Source organism: Suricata suricatta, chromosome 3 (assembly GCF_006229205.1).
Source record: "Suricata suricatta isolate VVHF042 chromosome 3, meerkat_22Aug2017_6uvM2_HiC, whole genome shotgun sequence".
NCBI classification, from domain to species: Eukaryota; Metazoa; Chordata; class Mammalia; order Carnivora; family Herpestidae; genus Suricata; species Suricata suricatta.
The window spans coordinates 115,983,265-116,003,547 of record NC_043702.1 but is presented as its reverse complement, the minus strand read 5'-3'; the positions used below and the strand labels follow the sequence as shown (position 1 = coordinate 116,003,547).

General features: G+C 57.7%; 2 protein-coding genes across 7 annotated transcripts in view; one reads left to right on the top strand and one right to left on the bottom strand.

The window, feature by feature from the left end:
• The window catches only part of EPHX1 (epoxide hydrolase 1), a 19,141-nt gene extending 17,039 nt beyond the window's left edge, over positions 1-2,102 (top strand). The window contains 2 exon segments of the mRNA XM_029934913.1: positions 976-1,154; positions 1,730-2,102. Of these exon segments, the coding sequence (XP_029790773.1) occupies positions 976-1,154; positions 1,730-1,931 (381 nt within the window). The 3' untranslated portion in view covers positions 1,932-2,102.
• Positions 2,103-2,594: 492 nt separating this feature from the next.
• Positions 2,595-20,283, bottom strand: part of TMEM63A (transmembrane protein 63A) — a 29,297-nt gene continuing 11,608 nt past the window's right edge. For 4 of the 6 annotated variants that reach the window (XM_029934907.1, XM_029934906.1, XM_029934908.1 and 1 more), the window contains 18 exons: positions 19,014-19,156; positions 18,144-18,195; positions 17,768-17,876; positions 16,673-16,743; positions 14,894-14,974; positions 14,302-14,425; positions 14,082-14,215; positions 13,118-13,255; positions 11,802-11,955; positions 9,298-9,404; positions 9,112-9,198; positions 8,157-8,219; positions 7,116-7,278; positions 6,659-6,764; positions 5,148-5,315; positions 4,374-4,489; positions 4,026-4,088; positions 2,595-3,441 (listed from right to left, as the gene is read on the bottom strand). In XM_029934907.1, coding sequence (XP_029790767.1) covers positions 3,268-3,441; positions 4,026-4,088; positions 4,374-4,489; positions 5,148-5,315; positions 6,659-6,764; positions 7,116-7,278; positions 8,157-8,219; positions 9,112-9,198; positions 9,298-9,404; positions 11,802-11,955; positions 13,118-13,255; positions 14,082-14,215; positions 14,302-14,425; positions 14,894-14,974; positions 16,673-16,743; positions 17,768-17,876; positions 18,144-18,195; positions 19,014-19,156 — 2,053 coding nt within the window. In that variant the 3' untranslated portion in view covers positions 2,595-3,267. The remainder of the gene's footprint in view (positions 3,442-4,025; positions 4,089-4,373; positions 4,490-5,147; positions 5,316-6,658; positions 6,765-7,115; positions 7,279-8,156; positions 8,220-9,111; positions 9,199-9,297; positions 9,405-11,801; positions 11,956-13,117; positions 13,256-14,081; positions 14,216-14,301; positions 14,426-14,893; positions 14,975-16,672; positions 16,744-17,767; positions 17,877-18,143; positions 18,196-19,013; positions 19,157-20,283) is intronic. The other 2 variants (XM_029934912.1, XM_029934911.1) reach the window with 2 other exon arrangements.

Genomic DNA, 20,283 nt, shown 5'->3' with positions numbered 1-20,283 from the left:
TCCCTCCAGCTGCATCCCAGCCACCAACTTCCCTCCGGCCGATGGCCAGCACATTCCACCGACACAAACAAGTGAATCCGGCAAACTGGCTTCAGGTTCACCAACTAAACTCACTACCCTCGAGCCGGAGAGCCACGTGGGAGCAGAGCCTCAGTGTTTCACAGTCCAGGCAGCAGGGACAGGGCGGGGCCACCTCCTGGAGGCTGGACGGGGCGGAAGATGGGGAAGGGGGGTACTCGGGGCAGAGGAAGGCGTCCAGAGGGCACATCCAGTGGACACCAGCAGCTGTCCAGGGGGAAGCCATGGAGGGCTCCAAGGGGCTATGGACACAGGGCAGGCGGAGAGAGCCTGAGCAGGAGGGGCCCAGAGAACATGGGGTTTCTGGGGTCACAGACCATGTGCCCCAACAGTGAGAACCAAATGACTCCTCCCCCAAGTGTGGAGCCACGCAGCCCTAGACTGAGAATAAAAGGGGTGTCCCATGCTGAGTGGGGGAGGATTCTGCACAGGGCCCCCTGGCTCCCTCCTGTGGTGACATAAACTTGGCGGAAACTCATGGGCAATGCCTGGCGGGCCCAGGGGTTCTGAAAGCTGCCTGGTCACCCTGTCCTGCGTAGGCCCTCACAGGCGAGCCACCTGGAGATGGTCCCTGATGGCCTGTCCTGAGGGCCCAGGCATGGGCACCCACCTCCGGGCACCCGGTGATGACCAGCCCACAGCCCCTGGGGTCGGTTGACCTCACCTGCTATTTCCTGCCCAGATGGGAGCACTCTGGGGGTAGTCAGGGGTGCAGGCTGGCACCAGCCAGGCCGACAGCGTAGCTTGCCTCATGCACAGTCCGCATGCGCGTCACCTGCAGTCCCTGTAGCGGGTGGCCCTGGCTGGAGCCTGCCTGTGCCGCAGGGGTGATGCCCTAGGCTTGCAGTGAGGTCTGAGGAGGAAACCAGGCAGGCACTGTCCCCGCCTGTGCTCCAGGCCAGAAAGTGGCCTGCCTGGTGCACCAGGCACTGAGTGGCCTTCTGGTTCTGCTTTCACAGAAAGTTCTCCCTGGACGACCTGCTGACCAACGTCATGCTCTACTGGACAACAGGCACCATCGCCTCTTCCCAGCGCTTCTACAAGGAGAACTCGGGACAGCTCTTCAAGAATGATCGGTGAGCCTGGCACAGCCTCGAGGGAACCCCAGCTGAGGGGCCTCCAGTGCAGGGAGCCAAGAGACGAGCTGGTCTTGAACCAGAGGGCAGACGCTTGATGGCGGGCGAGTGCACAGGGTGCCCAGCATAAGAACGAACTTTAAGGGGGTGCACAGAGCGCCCACCATGAGAACGAAGTTTAAGGTCGGGGCCGGGGTGGGAGGAACTGGGAGAAATCCTGCACCTTTAGAACTAGCTCACGAAGGGAACCCAGCAGCCCGCTGTGGCAAGCCTGGCTCTGGAACCCCCCAGGAGCCCCTTGGAATCTCACATGGAGACCAGCAGGTGGCAGCAGAGGGAAAGGGAACCTCATGGAGGGTTAGAAGCAGCCCCATCCCAACCAGCCCTGTTCCCCAGCCTGGCCAGCCCTTCCAGAAGGAAGGCCCTTGGTGGGTTGGAATTGAGGTAGTTAAAACCCTGGCTCTGACCTCTGGTCCCACCCCCTGGTCCCTGCGCTCCCCACTGGGAGACGGGGGAGGGGGAGCAGAGGAGACAAGGATGCAACCTCACCCCTCAATGGGATCTGCCCCTTCCAGGGTCAAGGTGTTCGTGCCCACTGGCCTCGCCGCCTTCCCGTGTGACCTGCTGCACACACCGGAGAAGTGGGTGAAGAGCAAGTACCGGAAGCTTGTGTCCTACTCCTACATGCCACGTGGGGGCCACTTCGCCGCCCTTGAGGAGCCCGAGCTGCTGGCCCAGGACATCCGCAAGTTCGTGGGGCTGCTCGAGCTGCAGTGATGCCTGCGGGGACGGCCATGCTCCTAGCGAAGCGACAGGCCCCCTCCCTGTCAGCCCCTTGACCTGGAAGCCCCTGACCCAGCGCGGCCCTCATATGTATCCCCCTGCCCGTAGCAGGGTCCCATGTTCTGTGCACAGCTGGATACTGATCAATGATTTTGGTTCTCAGAGCGCCTGGAATCAGGTGATGTGTGCTTGTCCCGGCCCCACGTGGGGTCCCCTCCCAGGAGAGCTGGCAGGTGTGCAGTCTGGGGTGGGGAACTCAACCCCTGCTGGGTGTCCTGTGCACCTAGAGGGAGCACCCAGCAGGGCCTGAGGCTGGGCCTTGCGGGGTCAGGGTCTCAGGCGGCTTGGCCTCGCCCCTGCAGGATGGAGCACTGCCCCTAGCCCCACCCCTGCAGGATAGAATCCCCAGCCCTGCCCCTGCAGGATGGAGCCCACCCCTCCAGCCCCACCGCTGCAGCCCAGAGCCATGTCCCTGTCCAATGGGGAGAAAAAGAGGCAAGGGGTCACCTATCCTTCTAGCCAAGATCGTAGCTTAAGGGTGGTGCATGGCCTAGCTAGAGGCAGACACCCCTCCTCCGTGGCTCCAGGACACCCTAGGCACTGCTCCCCTATCCCACCTCAGGGGGAACAGGTAGATGGGCCCCGATCTCACCAGAGTCTGGCTGAATGAGCACTTTATTCGTGGTCCTCCTGCCCTTCCCTGCTGCAGGGTGACCCTGACACAGCCAGTGTCACTGGCACCGTGATACAGAAACAAGGAGCCACAGTGTGGCCGTGGAGAGTGCCTGCTGCCCAACCGGGGCCCACTCCCTTCCTGCTCTGAAGGTGGAGGCCCCCCCCACCCCCCGCCACCGGAGGGGTGGGAGGTGGCTGGATGCAGTGATGTGAGGGGACCAGGCCGGAACAAGACTCTCTGGTTATCAGTCAGCTGACCTTGTGCCAGTGGCGGTGGGCAGTGCCTGCCCTCAGAGGGGAGATGTCCTCCTGTGTCCTCCTTGATACCTGGGGCAGTGGCATGCGGCTGCCAGGCACCGTTCCAACATGTAGTCTTGTTAAGTCACCAGGGATGTGTCCCAGCTGCAGAGGGGGACCTGGAGACGCAGAGTCCCAGGCACGCACCACTCCTCTCCCGCTGCTGTGACCAGAAAGGCCACACCCCCTGCTCTGCCTTCCTCAGCCAAGGGCAGGGGCACCTTTCTGGGTCCATCTCTCCAGAGCAGGTGTGCTTCTAACAGGTACAAAGTAGTCCTAAGCTTGGTTGGGGCCCGAGTCCAGTCGCTTTTCCACCTGGGTCTGCTCCGCTCCCTCCTCGGAGCCTGGCCCACCACCCTCAGGCCTCCTGGTAGGCAGCCAGCCTGCTGTCGCTGTCCGAAGGGCCCTGGGCCGGACACTGCCCCAGGATGGTCCCACTGATGTCAGAGACGGCGCCATAAGTCTGCTGATGCTGCGGGGACAGAGCTGTTCTCTCCGAGGACAAGCCACTCAGAATCCGGGGCACGTAGGGCTAGACCACATGGGGGGGCGGGGCATGAGTGCTTGGAGCAGGGGCTGGGCACGAGTCCTCCCCCACGCCCGACGCTCCTCTCCCAGAGCCAGGCTGAGAAAGGCACTTCTGCCATCCACCTGCCCACCTCCTCCTTGTCTGCGGAGGGCAGGTGTGCCCCTGGGTAGTGACTCTGAAACCCTGCTCCCTGGGGCTGGTCCAAGGACACATGCCCATCAGAGTGCCTTTCAGCGGAGGCAGCAGCAGCTGGAGAGAAGGCTACTGGTGACAGGTCTCTGGCTCTGCCCTGGCTCTGTCCGGGACCGGAGCAGGACCCTGGAGGCTTCACACAGCAGGCACTGCTGAACCCCTTGCTCCTGCCCAAGCTTCCTTGGCCACAGGGCCTTGGCACGCCCAGTTGAAGCGGGCAGTAGGCATGCCGAGAAGGGAGGTGGGCAGTAAGTGGACCAGTGGGGAGATGGCCATGCGACTCGGGATGCCCTCTTGCGACCCTAATTTAGAAACGTGGCTGCCATGTTGTCAAGGCCCTTCTGTCAGGACATGAGAGGCTCAGCATGTAGCTCAGGGAAGACTGCGATACTCACCGTGAACGGCGGTGGCCTATGGGCCTCAGCCTCACTCTCTCTGTCACTGGCCGACTCTTCTGTCTGCAGACAGCAGCGACAGCAGAAACTCTCAACAATAAACAAAGCTGCCCTCCCTGGACGCAACGCTTCCAAACGCATAGACCAGTAACCCCCAGATAGTAGGACCAGCTGGCGCCAGGCTCCTGGCAGCAGGGGACTGCGTGGGCGGCACAGGGAAGGGGCAGCGCCCCCAAGCACCAGGCCTTCCCCACCCCCCACCCCGGAGAAGGCTGTGGACATGCTGCTACGTGATGGGTCAGGGGGCATGAGGAGAGCACCCATCTCCCCCCATGCGCTGGCCCTCACCTTGTAGGTCAGAGGGCTGAGGTGCTTGAAGCATCCAAAGCAGGTATAGGCCAGACAGACCAGGATGGTGAGCAAAACGGCCAGGAAGGTGAACAGGGTGAGGGGGGCCTTCAGACCTGAGGACACAGGGACACCCGCCTTGCTGGGGGACAAGGGGCCACGTCTGGTGCAGGAACCATGCGCAACCTCCCCCTCGGGCAGAGAGTAAAGATCCCCCCCCAGCTGGGATGGTGTCTTCATAGCCAGAAGCAGACAAAAGGACCCACTGGCATGAACCCTGGTCAGATTTTCAGGCACTGGAACACCAAGTCGATGGCATAGCCAACTTGCTGTGTCAGCTCCCTCTGGTCTCCAGCATCCTGAGCCAAGCAGGACGGAGGCGCCCCCACACCCAGGGCGCCGTCACATCCCCTCTGCCTTTTTCTTTTGCCCAAGAGTGTCCGTTTTTCCTCCTGCTAGCGTCCACCTCCTTCACACCCACCCTGCCAGGAGCAATCTGGACCTGCCTGCCCGGTTCAGCTCCTGCAGAGCTCATTAAGGACCTGCCTCCTCTCTAAGGCCCCTCGAGTGATGTGGCCTCCAGCAGGGTCACACGGGCTCGGTTCGGCTCAAGAACCGGGTCGTCCTGCTGTCCCCCACCAGCCTCCACCCTGGGTACCACGTTCTGACTGGACACCAAGTTGGATGCTATTTGGCTGGCTGGCGTGGATACGGAAATAGGCCGAGGGCTGCCTCCTGCCCCCGCCCCGCCCTGGGCAGAGGGCCCCTCCTCACCCAGGCGCAGGAAGGAGAAGAAATAGAGCCAGAAGAGGCACAAGATGGGGGCGGCCAAGGCCTGGTTGACAGCCGCTAAGTGGATCCTCTTGTCCAGCTTGGCCGGGAGGTAGGCAAAGTAGAGGTTGTGCCGATCTACCATGTGCTTGAGCAGGATGTAGATGAGGCCTGCAGAGACGGGGCCATGAGTGGCAAGCCTGGTGGGGCCCCCTCCCTCCCCTTTGCCCCCTCCCCCTGGGGGCAGCCATTTGTCTGTGGAGCCGGGCCCAGTCTGCCATCTGACTACATGAAGGCAAAGTGGGGCTCAATGAAGACGGTGGCTGCTTGTGTGTGCTCGCTTGCTCTCTCCCCTCCTCCTCCTGGCTTCCCCCTGACCCCAAGGAGTAAAGAAGGCTGTGATTCTGTCCCTACGGAATACAGAAATTCTAGGATCATTTTGCAGAAAGAAGCTACTTTGTACCTGGATGCCGGGTCCTCCCACGCAAGCCCCCCACTACGCGTCCCTTCCCAGCCCCAGCTGACCCTCTGCACTCAGCAGTCAGCAGGTGCCCGAGGGTCCTGCCCCAGGGGCAGCACAGAAGGTGCATGTACTTTCTATTATGTCACAGTCTCTTAAAAATGGGTTTGGTTTTATTTTTTATTTTTTTAAGGTTTTATTGTTAAGTCATCTCTATACCCAATGTGGGGCTTGAACTCACAACCTGAGATCAAGAGTCCACACTCCACTGACAGAGCCAGGCAGGTGTCCCTGTTTTGTATTTAAAGAGTAATACTGTTGGGGCGCCTGGGGGGCTCAGTTGGTTGAGCATCCGACTTCAGCTCAGGTCATGATCTCATGGTCTCTGAGTTCGAGCCCAGGGTCAGGCTCTGTGCCGACAGCTCAGAGCCTGGAGCCTGCTTCGGATTCTGTGTCTCCCTCTCTCTCTCCACCTCTCCCTTGCTCACCCTCTGTCTTCTCTCTCCTTCAAAACATAAATAAATAAACCTTAAAAAAATTAATCTATTGATTTTTTAAATAGTTCAAACATAAACAGAAAACTAAAACCTCCTCCCACCCCTAAACCTCAGCTGTCACTGCCAACAGTCTGTTGGGTGTTCTATATCCTTCCAGAATCTTCCATCTGTCTCCAGTTCCTGATGTTTATGTTAGTTGCAAGACCTCAGTCTTTAAAGTCCAACAGTCCTCAGCTCAAATCCTGGTCTACTCCTCAGGCTGGTCACACTGAGTGTGAAAAAGGGATACAAATGAGAGGTGCTGCGTCAGACCACGTTGAGTGCTACATGTGACACCCCGTGGGGCACACACACTCGTCACTCAAGACCCAGGCGTCAGCTGCCAGATGCTGGGATCAGGGCGGCTGCCACGGGCGGCCAGAGGGACCAGACGTCGTGTCCCTGTGACTCCCAGAGGCTGCCTAAGTCCTGGGTGGGCGGGGCACTATGGCGGCCATCCTGGGGGCCCTTCGGGCTCAGCCACCCCTCCCCAAACGCCCACCCCCCCGCACACTCACCGAAAGGCGCAATGATGGGGCAGGTGATGCTGTAGGCCATGATGACGGTGAAGACGCACAGCACCCAGGCATACATGGCTCCAAACTCGAACTGGAAGGCCTGATTCTGGGAGGAGGTGGTGGAGCTGGGGGTTTGCTCCAGACCCCGCCCGAGTGCCTCCGGGGCATACGGGGAGGACTTTGGAAATGGGGGGCACGCAGCTGCGCCCTGCCCTGGCCTGCAGTCCTGTCTGCACAGACTTCTCCAGCCCTGCTAGGCTCACACCCAGGCCGCCCAGGTTAAAGGATTCGTGTTCAGTGTTTCTCTTGCTCCAATTGTGTCTACGCAGCAGGCCTGAGAGCCCGGGGGGGCACCGAGGACAGATGCAGAGTGTCCCCTCAGGCTTCAGGTCTGGGCCCCAAGCACACCTGCTGAGTGATCGCCGGTCCCATGGGGGGCCGAAGGTGGGGGGCATACCTGCTTGATGTTCCTGCGGTCGGCTGCCGTCTTGGCCATGACCATGCGGCAGGTGTAGAGGACCAGGCCGGGCAGCCGCAGCAGCTCCATGCCATTGCCGATGAAGGCCGAGGCAATGACATAGTTCACAAAGAAGGCGCCCTGGTCGGGCAGGAAGACGCACCTGGGGACAGCCAGGCAGTGAGCCTCTTTCCCGCCCGGAAGGGGCGCTCGGTGGGGTGGGAGCGGAGCCCCTGCATTTTGTGCGGACGCTTGCTCCACGGTCCAGGCTTGGAGAGTAGAAGGACCTGCCCCTGCCCCTGGTCCTGCTCTGCCCCTGTTCCTGCCCCAACCCTACCCCTGCCCCTGTCCCGGTTCCTGCCCTACCCCGGCCCCACCCCTACCCCTGGTACTGCTCTGTCCCTGTTCCTGCCCCTGCTCTACCCCTGCCCCTGGCCTGCCCCTGGCCTGCCCCTGTTCCTGTCCCTGCCCCGCCCCTGCTCCTGGTCCTGTCCCTGCCCCCCACCCCTGTGGGGGCCTGCATCCTAGTGAAGGGGACACACAGCATGCCATAAAGGTTAAAGCATTGAGCACAAGAGGGATCACTCCGGGGGTGCAGCACACGTTGAAAACACGGGGACACACCGTGGAAATAGGTTTAATTCCGTTCTCCTGGGGTAAATAGTGCCGGGGCCCAACCTCACAGGGCACAGCCGTTCCCATGCCCCAGCCAGCACCACTGAGACCCACAGGCTCCTTCTCCCCTAGCGGCTCCGTTCTCAGTAATGAAGTTTCCAAAAATGAACAAAACTTCCACTAATGAAGTTTCAGCCGAAAAGATTAACCACACTGCTGCACACATGGCACAAAGCGGGTCAGCTCCCACAGTGTGGCCTCATCCCTGCCGGGTGCCAGGGAAACGCCAGGCCGACGGTCTCAGGAGGAGACGCCTGTGCTGGCACAGACACCGCACTGCCCCAGCCCCACCCCAGCACAGCCACGGTCAAGCCCCTGTGGGACCTGTCCCCAGGACCACAGCTCCAAAACCTGGCCGATACTTACTCCAACCTGATGGACGCTTCTGAGGAAGTTTTGTCAAAGAGCCACCGGAAGAAAAAGTCCAAACTAGAAGAAAAATGAATCCCATAAGAGTTTATGCCCACCCTCCAGGCAATCACTACCTGCTCTCCCCAGCAGGCTGAATATCAAGGTCAACATTTGTTGTGTGAGGTCCCACCCATTCCTGAGTAAGGACCCGCTCCAATGGCTGCCCTAAAAATAAACACAAAGTGCTCGCTTCTGCAGCACATATACTAAAATAAACACAAAGAGACTCGACCCTCCCCCCAGACAGAAATTCTGTCTTCAAGCTTCTTCTTTTTTTTTTTTTTGGTTTATTTATTTATGTGACAGAGTACGAGCAGGGGAAGGGTAGAGAGAGAGGAAGACACAGAATCTGAAACAGGCTCCAGGCTTGAGCTGCCAGCACAGAACCTGACTTGGGGCTGGAATTCACAAACTGTGAGATCATGATCTGAACCAAAGCTGGACACCCAGCAGACTAAGCCACCCAGGCATCCCTTCAAGCTTCTTTTTATTTTTTTTTTAAATTTTTTTTAATGTTTTATTTATTTTTGATACAGAAGAGACAGAGCATGAGAGGGGGAGGGGCAGAGAGAGGAGACGCAGAACTGGAAGCAGGCTCTAGGCTCTGAGCCAGCTGTCAGCACAGAGCCTGACGCAGGGCTCGAACCCACGAATGTGAGATCTGACCTGAGCCGAAGTTGGAGGCCCAACCGACTGAGCCACCCAGGCGCCCCTCAAGCTTCTTTTCAAGGAAGAAAAACCATTATCTCCAGAACAATCCATAAGCCTCCCCCCAACTGCACCCCAAGTGGGAGGGACTAGTCTATGGGTCTTCAGGGATTTGTATCCTCTAACACCACTTCCATGGTCCTGGGGACAGAGCTGTCCAGACCCTGACTGTGAACTCAGGGCAGCAGGCGGTGACGCATACCTGGTGAGGCCGAGGGAGGGCAGGATCAGCACCATGAAGATCAGGAATATGTAGACCTTGGGCATCATGATCTGGTTTTCTCCGGACCTGCAGGGACACAGAGATGAACCCTCCCAGCACCCACCCCCGAGGCCCCTGCTGGGCACCCATTGCCCTGGGGGGGGGGGGCACAGCACCCTCACTCACTTGGTCCAGTGCGACTCCAGCAGAGTGGAGTAGTAGACAATGGTGGGGAGCAGGGCCGAGAAGGACCACAGGAGGAGGGTCGGGAAGAACTGACTGATGATCGGGTCCTGGAAAACACGGGCCACAGAAGCTGCAGGTAGAGGGGCCATGGCCACAGGCACTTGGGGGCCATGACCTGCTGTCACAGCAGCTACTGGTCGCCCTTGCCTTGCCCCCCCGAAGCCGACGCTGTGCCCCACACAGAGAAGGTGTTCCATAACATTGGCCGAGTAGACCAGCCCAGCCCTGATGTAAGCACAGCTCATCAGAGCAAAGGATACAACTGACATCCACCTATCCCACTGCCCAGAACAATCGACGCCCCCCCCCCCACCTCCCTGACAAAAAACCGAGGGCAGACGCCAAGGGAAGAGGGAATACAGACGCCAGGGCATCCCCAGGCAGCCTGCCCACTCAGCTTCCGCCTGCCTGGCAGTGACCTAATCCTGCCCAAGCCTCTACAGTAATCACACAAGCTGACTGACTGCTTTCCCTGATAAAATGGGCATTTAAAAAGAAAAAAAGCATATTTCGGAAAGACTTGATAAAGGCCGACTTCTACAAAATGCTAGTGAATTACGGGGTACCTGGGGGGCTCAGTCAGTTGAGCATCTGACTTTTGATTTTGGCTCAAGTCACGATCCCAGGATTGTGGGATCGAGCCCTGCATCAGGCTCTGCACTGAGCTTGGGGCCTCCTTGAGATCCCCCCCCAGCTCGTGTACAGTCTCAAATAAAAATTTTTTAAATGCTATTGAGGGCACCTGGGTGGTTCAGTTCGTTAGGTGTCCAGCTTCAGTTCAGATCATGATCTCATGGTCTCACGAACTCATGATCGAGAGTTTGAGCCCCACATCGGGCTCTGCCGACTTCGGCTCAGCTCATGATCTCATGATTCATGGGTTTGAGCCCTGCATCAGGTTCTGTGCTGACAGCTGGGAGCCTGGAGCCTGCTTCTGATTCTGTGTCTCCCTCTCTCTCTGCCCCTCCCTGCTTATGTTCTGTCTGTCTCTCTCTCTCTCTCTCTAAAATAAACGTAAAAAATTTTTTTAATGCTATTGATTGAGCAGAGAGTAAATGAAATGTAGAAAAATGGAGGGAACGGAGCTCCAGGAAGGTCCTGTACTTGGAACAGTTTTGCCAAGTATCTGCAAATCCTTGCTTTACAATAAAACTAAAACTGGTTTCAGGAAAATCAACAAAGGGGGGCTCCACTCAGCCGACCCACCCCCAAAAGCACAGGCCTTGGCCATACATCCAAAGACTGGCAAAGGCGTCAACATTTACACACTTTAATATATAAACAAAATTGCTTAATGTGTGCCATTGTTGTTTTGTTTTGTTTTATTTTTTTAATTCTACAACGAATCTGGTAAGAGAGCCTGGACCACACATCACCTTGTCTGGTTGCCCTCCACCAGAGCCCCGAGAGTATAAGACAGGTTCGAAACCTTTTGCCCCAGCTTTTGGATGAAAGCCCAAGGTTCAGAACTCATCAGCTGGGGACCGGCACGGGGTGGCACGCAGAACCTCACGCCTCCCAGCCCCGTGCGCTTCCCCGAGCGTGACTGACTGAATGCCAAGTGGAGCTGGAGAAAAGAAAAAAGATTTAGGGTGACATCTCAGCAAAGCCAATTAGGGGACAGCAAGATCTTTTTAATTTTTTTTAAGTTTATTTCTTTATTTTGAAAGAGCGAGCGAGCAGGGGAGGGACAGAGAGAGAGGGATAGAGAAAATCCCAAGCAGACGCCAAGCTTTCAGCACAGAGCCTGACGCGGGGCTCGATCTCACCGACCGCAAGATCATGACCAGAGCCGAAACCAAGTCAGACACTTAACCATCTGAGCCCCTAGGCGCCCTGGGGAAACCAACACCTTTTAAGTAAAGACCAATTTGGGGAGTGCTAGCTGTTCTCAATTCGTCTGAGATTTTTAAAAATCACTTGTTCCCTATCTAGAACTAGTGACTTCATAACCAGATTATCAGACACGACCGTCAAGGTCAAGGAGTAATGCCACCCCCTCACCCATCAGCCAAGCTCTTGCCATTCTCTCCCACCTGCTCCCCACAATACCTGCCACATACACATGTCTCACCGGCCACATGCTGGTCTTGTCACACCCATTTCTCAGAGACGAGCCCAAGTTCTGGTTTGTAAGCCCCAGGCCCGCCACTGGGTTGTGCAATTTTGTGACACTTAACATTCCATCAGGCACAACTTTTGCTGTTTAACACTCACTCCCCTACTGTTGAACACTTAGGTTGATTCCATAGACACATGCGCTAGCGCAAGCACACACAAAGCCAGTGTAATAAATGTGGCCACACCTGCTCAAGGCTTAAAGGTGCTGACGTGAGCTGAGTGACGCAGCTCCCAGAGGCGCCCTCATGTCCCGGGCTCCATGCCACCCACCACGCCTTCCCATACACAGCCTTGCAGGAAGGACTTATAGAGTGAACACTCACGTTGAGCTCTCGGATGGGTTTGGTGACATTGAACTTGTCTATGGTGGACAAGATGATGGAGGGGGTGGTCAGGAAGAACAGCCCCAAGAAGAGAGTGAAGTTGATGCCCAACCACTGGAGCCACCATCGGACACCCTGGATGGAGAGGTTCTTCCTGCAGAGGGGAGGACACAGGCCCTGGAGGCTGCCGGCCACACCCTTAGCGCCCCCAGCAGGGACAGGCCAGCAGGTCACATTCAGGCACAGCGAGGCTCCTTTGGACCTCAGGAGTATAGGCAAGTTCTCTGTACTGACCTTCAGCTCCAGCAAGGTCAAATTCAGGGTCCCTCTGAGCTCAGAGGGAAAACAAGTTATTCACTGGACATGTGGCACCCCAGCCATAGCCTGGGGGCCAGAACCCACCAGAGAGATGCTGTGATCACCCAGACAGACAGAATGAGACCCAACATGGCCATGCCCACAAGCCCTGGTGACTAGCAACACAGGGCAGGGGGCTGGGTGCATGTAGAGGGAGGGAGGGGACAGCCATGCCCAGGCTTCTCACCCCACCGAGGGCAGCCCAGCACAATGCCTCCATGTTTGCTAAGCTCTGTGAACCGAGACAGAACGTCAGAGGCCCACTCAGAACCATGAAGATGAGTTCCCAAAGCTCGCTCTGGGCAGAGAGCTGAACCAGCCACACCAGAGCCTCTGCTGGGGCTACCCTCACCCCCGACATCATGCTCAAGGCTTCCAATGGTCCCTGTAGACACAGCCAAGCTCAGCAGAGTGTCCCCAGGCCGGACACATGGCTGACAACAAACCTAAGTCCGCACCATGTGATGTAGCAGCCAGAGCTCCTGAGCCCCAAACCGGGGATGGTCCAAACCCAGAGAATATATACACTCCAGACTTCAGAGTTACTAAGTATGAAAAATAGAAACATCTCCACTAAAAAGTAACTGATTGCATAATAAAAATGATAGTATTTTTGATACAGAGAGATTATTAAAATTAAGTTGAACAGTTTCCTTTTACTCTTTTAATGTGGCCATAAGGAAACTGAAAATTCCAGAGGCATCACTGGAGGGCAGTGCTGGATATGGACGCCCCCCCACCCTCCTGCCCCCTGCCCCAGACCCAGAGTAGAGCCAGGAGTCACGTGCAAGGGAGTGGGGGGGGAATGAAGGCTAGCTCACACCTGTGCTTCCAGACCAGGGTCCCTGCCCCCTGCCTCCTTTCCCAACCTGGGGCCTCCCCAAATGTCCTTGTGGTATAGGGTACATGTGATTCCAGGCCCCGGGGCCCCTCCCCCCACCCCCCTTCCCGGCCCTCACCAGCAGATGTCCTCGGGGTACGTGGCAAAGGCGACCGTCCACTTGGAGATTCGGAGCTCCGCGCTGCGGGAGGACGGCTGGGGCTCACCTTTGCACCGAAGGCCCTGGCACTTGCAGGCGTTGAAGTCTTTGAGGATGCTGGCGGGAAGGAAGAGCAGAAGTGGCCGGAGCCCAGCCGCTTGGGGCACCACACACATGCGCAGAGAGGACTGCTGCAGGGAGGGTTTTGCTTGTCCTCAGTACCAGCTGGGGAGCCCGGAGCCACTTCTGCTTCAGTGTCAGGAGCCTGAAGTTCACCAGCTCAGGTCTGCACACCATGGGGCTGCTGCACAGACCCGGGGCTCCTCTCCGTGCCATCGCCTCTTCCCCATGCCATCGCCCCCTCCGGTGCCCAGGAGGCTGGGCAAGTGGGCACACCATGCAGCCAGGCCTCACTGGTCCTCACCTCTTCCCACCCTGACGCCCAGGGCCCCCCATGACTGCCATCTCGACCCTTGCCATCTCCACACCCTCACTCGTGTCTCAGAACACCCTCTTTCCATGGGCCCCTCCTGGCTCCAGCCTCACCACAGGAGACCATTCCTGGGTGCGTGGTGCCTGCAGAGGCGGCAGGGGACGGGGTGCTTGCGTGGCCACCTGTTTTCCCCACCCCAGGCCCTGCTGCTCCCAAGGCGCGATGACACCGCGTCCCCAGGTGCGATGCTGCTCCAGGAGCTAGAGCCCCATGCTGGCGCCCACATGTGCCCCCAGCCCTGCCCCGCACCCTGCTCTGCACAGGGAGCCCCCAGTGCCCGGGTTCTGTGCATCTGTATGTCGTCATCGGGAAGCCCGGGCAGAGTGCACATCTGAAGAGTCAGCGTCACAGCCACTCCCCAGCCACAGCCAATCCCGGGGGTGGATTCCGCAGGGCCAGCAGGTCCTCTGGAGGGGGACAGGGAGTCAACCGAGAAAGGGCCACACTCACTAGGTGGCCATGGACTTCTCCTGGAAGGTGACGAAGGCCATCCCCAGGGGCTGCTGTTGGACCCGGCGCTCCTCCTCCGCAATCCCCTTCAGGAGCCTGTCCTTCATGCGCGTGTAGTAGGAGACAGCGTCCTCCTGAGAACACGCACCCCCTCATGACCACGGGCCCTGTGTGGGCAGCGGGGACCCTGGGGCACTCCCGCGGGGGGCCGGGCCCTCACCCACTCACACCCCGGTACTTCGCAGCAGCAGAACTGGCCACAGGGCTTCGAGTTGATGAGGGTGCACTGGCCTGTCTTCGCCCGCAGGTTCATGTAATAGGTCAGGCTCTTCTCCGTCTTCTTCCTGCAGGGAAGAGGGTAGGGGGGCCGACACAGACATCAGACTCCCAATAACCCTGCGACATAGACCCCACACCCACCGGCCAGCCACCCAGGAGCTCAGCTTTCTTTTTTTTGTTTTAAGTTTATTTATTTTAAGAGAGAAAGAGCGTGCATGCAAGCCGGGGAGGGGCAGAGAATGAGGGAGAGAGAGAATCCCAAGCAGGATCCAAGCAGCCCACGCAGAGCCTGATGTGGGTTTCGAACTCACAAACCATGAGATAGTGACCTGAGCCAAAACCAAGAGTCGGAGGCTTAACCAACCGAGCCCCCCAGGCACCCCAGGAGTTCAGCTGTCGAAACCAGAAAGGGGCAGAGGCCCCCTCCTGCCTTCTCCACAAGGGGCTCTGCCTAGAGCCATCCAGCAGTGAGGAAAGAGGCAGGCGGCCCTGTGAGGGAGGGAGAGAAGGGACCCCAGGCCAGCCCCACTTACCGCTCCTTGCACAGGTACATCAGCCTGGCCACATTGTAGCACAACTGTACATCCACCACTTCACACGTGGGATATGCGTCCCTGTACACAGGGCAGGCGTTGGAGAAGAGAACCCTCCCCCAGGCAGGGAGACCCCCACCAAGTCCCCAAGGGTATTATTTGTACCCACAGAGACCTCTTTTCTCTTGTCTTTTCAGAAAAGGCAAAATTTTGAAATTTAATACAAAGAGGGCTTTTTTAATAGCATGAAAGCAATTGACTGAAACGCTGTAAGCCAGCGGGCGCATCAGGGGGAAGATGAACACGGTTCATTATCTCCTCCACTCTCCCAAAGGAAGAGCGCTATAGCCTGCTCTAGCTCACATCTATCTTGGACCGTCCAGAAATCCTATACAGCCTGTGCCCCTTTTGAAGATCACAGACCTTTCAGGTTTAATGAACGCAAAGGGCTCGCAGCTCAGAAAATGTCTGCACCCGCATGAACAATCATAGTAAGATGCTCATAAGTGTGCTGTGTGTAGACTCACTCCTGGCCGGGTGCTACTACAGTACTCACTATGCAGTCCTCATCATAACCTGGGAGGCTCTATCCCCATTTTACAGATTAGGAACGTAAGGGTCAGAGAGGTTAAAGGACTTATGCCTAAGGTCACACAGCTAGCGGCTGTCAGAGCCAAGATGTGAATCCAGGCAGCCTGGTGCTAGTGGCCGCCGTACAATGCTCCCTCCCCACCAGATGCACAAAACCATGCATTCCGCCCCCAGGAGTTCCTGGATCACGTAAATCCCCATCTGCTACATGCCAGGCACCGTTGTGGGCACTGGGGGTAGAGCTGGAGTTGCATCTCAGAGACAGAGAGACAGAAAGCCCATAGACCCATCCACAGGAATTGCAACTGCCCCCAGAAGGCCTCCTAAAACAGGAGAACCAGGATCTAGGGTCTAGATGGAGAGGAGGGACTTTTCTTCTGTCTCTAAGGTTGTAAGTCAAAGGAAACAACTGTTTCCAAATGTTATGTTGCCCAGCAGGCGATGCCTTGCAGCTCTTTGAAGGAGCAGAGAAAAAGGATTCCAGGATCTAGGGTTTGCACATAACATACGTGGAATTGATGAACTGTAAACACTCAGTTTACAAGTTTGTATATGTGAGTCACCCACTTAGCAAGCATTCTTCACAAACAGTGGTGAGTTATATCGCAGTCGCCCCCCAGTGGCTCCTGGAGAAATGCATTCAGACTGAAACTTCAGCTCGCTCACTGGGGTCAGGGGGTGGGGGAAACAATCCCTCTGGCCCAGGGTCCTGGGGCCTCTGTATCTCCTCTTCCCTGCCCTCCCCTCTCCTCATGCCCCATCCCTGCCCTCCATCCAGGATACCACACACACTTCCTTCCCCCCGCCCCTGCCCCCACCTCCAGCAGGACTGCCTAGAGCAGGAGCTGGCACCAGAGACACCTATGGGCAGATGCAGGCGCCCAGCCCCAGGCCCCTCCCCTTCGGAGGACATCACCTTCCTCCATGTGCTCTCAGGATGTTTCTCCGAACCTACACCCTGCCCTGTACCCCAGCTGCTGCGGTCACCTGAGGTGGCCGTGGCGGCTCTGCAAGGACCAGCTGCCCCGGCCTTCTAGAACCCTTCCACAGCAGGGCTGGTGCAAGGCAGCCATTAGATGCTTGAGAGGCAAGGCTGGGCCCTTCTCGATGTCTCCGAGCACCCAAGTAGAAGGCAGATTGCTCGTCTAAGCACCTGTCCCACCTACAAGGGGCCACAGCCCTGCTCACCGGAAGTGGGTCTCCACGGTCTCCTTCGTGCTGTCTCTGGGGAGTCCCGTGATGAACAAGGTCCGCCTCACCTGCCAGGGACGCACAGGGAGAGAAAAGTCACCCCAGGGCAAGCCAGACCGCAGCTGGGCCCAGGTTCTGCACCCTGTTCAAGCCCTCCCTGCCCCTCCCCGCCCCTCCCCTCCCCCAGAACACAGTGAGAGCTCAGAAGGGGCTGGTGCGCCCTGGGCAGAGCCCAGAAGAGTGTTCTTCACGTCGTCTTCACGTGCAGGCTGTGCACAGAACACGTCTCCAAAGCAACCCTAGGGAGCCTCCTTTGCATGTCGAGAGACAGAGAAAGAACCAGAGAGTGCAAATTCGGGTCCAGATCAGAGGGTCTAAGCCTGGGACAAACTAACAAAAACTCCCCCGTCAAGCTGTGAGCTGCAAAGTCAGAGGGCTGCTCTTGACCTGAAACTTCTGGAATCAGTAACTACAAGCCCAAAGCCCACAGAAAAAAAATTAATGCTTATTTATTTTTGAGAGAGAGAGCAGGGGAGAGGCAGAGAGAGACACACACAGAATCCAAAGCAGGCTCCAGGCCCTAGGCTGCGAAAGAGAGCCCGATGCAGGGCTCGAACCCACAAATCGCGAGATCATGACCTGAACTGAAATCGGCCGCTTAACTGACTGAGCCACCCAGGTGCCCCAATAATCAGAAAAATTTAAAAGCTAATATCAGGCACCTGGGTGGCTCAGGTAAGCGTCCAACTCTTGATTTCTGCTCAAGTCACAATCTCACAATTCATGGGTTAGAGCCCGCGTTGGGCTCTGGGCTGACAGTGGGGAGCCTGCTTGGGGTTCTCCCTCCCCCCTCTCTGCCTCTCCTCTGCTTGTGCTGTCTGTCTTTCTCTCAAAAATAAATAGATGAAAACTTTAAAAACAATAAATGAACGAATGAATTAATGAATGAATGAGTGAATGAAAAGCTAAAGTCAACTGCGAGCGCACACATGCCAGCCAGGTTCCACAGAAGCCTCTTGAAGCGCACGGCTCCCGTGTCCCAGGGCGCCGCCCCGCTCTGTCCCACCTGGGACCCTCCATAGCCCCGCTCACCATGCTCTCCTCCTGGTACTGGATGGACTGGGTATAGTGTCTCATGAAGCCCACGGTGAGGAGGAGGTAGACAACGGCAAAGATGGTGTGCAGCCACAGGAGGTCATTGCTGAAACGGGACACCACCGGCCATCAGGGCCCGGGTCCCATGTGGAGGGGGCGGGGGTGGGCCCTCCACATTTCCTAAAACCCACCACATGGCAGGCATCTGCCTGGGGTGCCTCCATGCCCACGGCCCAGCAGCCGTGCGAGCTGTCCAGAGGCTCTCAGGCACTCCCACCCCACCCCCTATCCCTGGCCCGCTGGACCCTGCGGGGAGCCTGCCTTCTCCCCGGCCCGCCCATCCACACCCCTGCAGCCCTTGCCCCACACTCACTCCGTCTGCAGGTTTGCAATGGTCGTTCTCCCAAAGCTGTAAGGGTCTTTGTCTGCAGACAAACAAGATACTTACTCGGTTCCAGGGTCACACCAGGGAAGGGGATCTCAGGGACCAGCTGTCCTGTCTCTTCACAGCTGCCCCAACCAAGGCCTCTGCTTTACCCAACAACCTCTTCCCAACCCCCCACATGGGTACTTCGCAATTTGAATGCCTTTTGCTTTGAGATTTTTGTGATATTCCTTGAGAATCTAAAATCCTCCTAAGCTGGTCTCAAAACAAAGTTGGGAATCCCTGGGGATAAGATGCAGGTTTGTGGGGCACCTCTGGCTCAGTCAGCAGAGCATGCAACTCTGGATCTCGGGGTCATGAGTTTGAGCCTCGTTTGGGTGAAGAAAGAAAGGATAAAGAGAGAGAAAGAGAGGAAGGGAGAGAGGGAGAGAGGGAGGGAGGAAGAAGAAAGGAAGGGGCAGATTCTTGGGCATTCTGGAAGCCAGCCTCCCGCACTTGCAAGGAAACACGGATCCTCGCTCTGACTTTGAGCATCATGAGCCATTAGCTGTGGCCTCCTGATTGCAACCGTGTGGGCACAGAAAAGTATACAACACTCTCTGAAGGCCCCTGATTCTACAAATCTTGGGGTTTTATTTCTCCTACTTAGAACCAGAAGCTCACACTGGGAGCCCCAGCTCCCCGCCCAGGCAAGGGTGGGTGCCTCTCCAGACAGCTCGGCAGAAGGGATCATTCCAAAAGTCACCAGGCGAGCACGAGCCCTGGGGTCCTGCACCAGCCCCAACCCCCCCTACGCCACCCCACCCCCCACTGCAGCTCTGCCCTGGGCCCAAGTCACACAAGACGAGGGGACATTACCCAGCAAGTCACCCGAGAGGTTGACGGGCAGGATGACGCACAGGGACAAGCAGCTGACCACCACCAGCAGGAAGATGATGTGTCTCTGGAAGGACAGGTAGTGGATGGCGTCCTCCCCACACCACTCCAGAATCTGGTCATCGCTGCCCAAGACACGCACAGGGCACGTGGTGAGCAGCTGCATGGCCCACTGAACGCTCAGCACAGCCCTGGGAGGCGCCCTCAGCCCCAACCCTGTTCTTCACCTCCCAGGCCACTGAGCTTTCAGTCTTGCAGCTGAGGAGGACAGAGGCAGGTTGGGAAGCCTGGAGCCTACCCTCCCAGCACCCTTACCCCACCCCCAGGCACCTACTGCCTTCCTAGCTGGTGTCCCTGCAGACGTGTGCAGGGGTGAGGTCCCATGGCCCCTCCCTGCTTGTGTCAACACAGAAAGCCACTGACCCCGCTCTATCTCCTGGCCACAAGGCGGAGGGGTCTCCGTCCTTCAATTAGTCCCAGGCTTGCTGGGGCCATCCTGCCACGTGGTCCCCTCCCTGGGTCCTGCCCAGCCCCACGGGCCCTGTGACCTTTCCTCAGTTCCCCATTTGGAAGCTCCAGCCCCCTCAGGGACCTGGAAAACTTCAGGTGCTAACAACCAAAATCCCACACAGGGAAAAGGGGGGGGGTCTCCTTGAGGCTCTGGCTTCCAGAAAAGCCAGGAAAAGTCTGCCCCAGGTAGCGGTCAGAGAAGCAGGCGCCCAAAGGCAGGTCGGAAAGGCATTGGCACCAGCGGGCACCAGCTGGGTCACCTCCAGAAGAGCGTCACAGGACTGGCGGGAGGCTGGGACCGGACACCAGGAGATACAACCCGCTCCCTGGGGCCCCCACATCGGCCTGGCATCAGCCGATGCTGACAGACTGCGGGCTGTTTACCCGGAGGACAGAGCCCTGTGGCTACACCCCACCCTGTGCACGTCCCCATCAGCAGCGAGTACGCGGCCTGCCCAACAGCACTCACTACACAAACAGGATGGAGGCCCCCTGGCCATAAACGGGCGACTTTCATCAACAGTTTTTCCAGACACACACAGCTGACTCCCTAGCTTGCGGGGAAGGGCAAGTCCAAGGAAACTGAGAGGATGGCTTTAAATGTCGGTTGTAACACTGGCCGTGAGCAGCTGTGAGCAGCTGTTAGAATGTAATCGCAGCCTTAAAAGAGTCAGTGTCCTTTCTGCAACAGGAAGGAGTGGAGATGGAAAACACACCTGATACAGTGTTACAGTGACAAAGC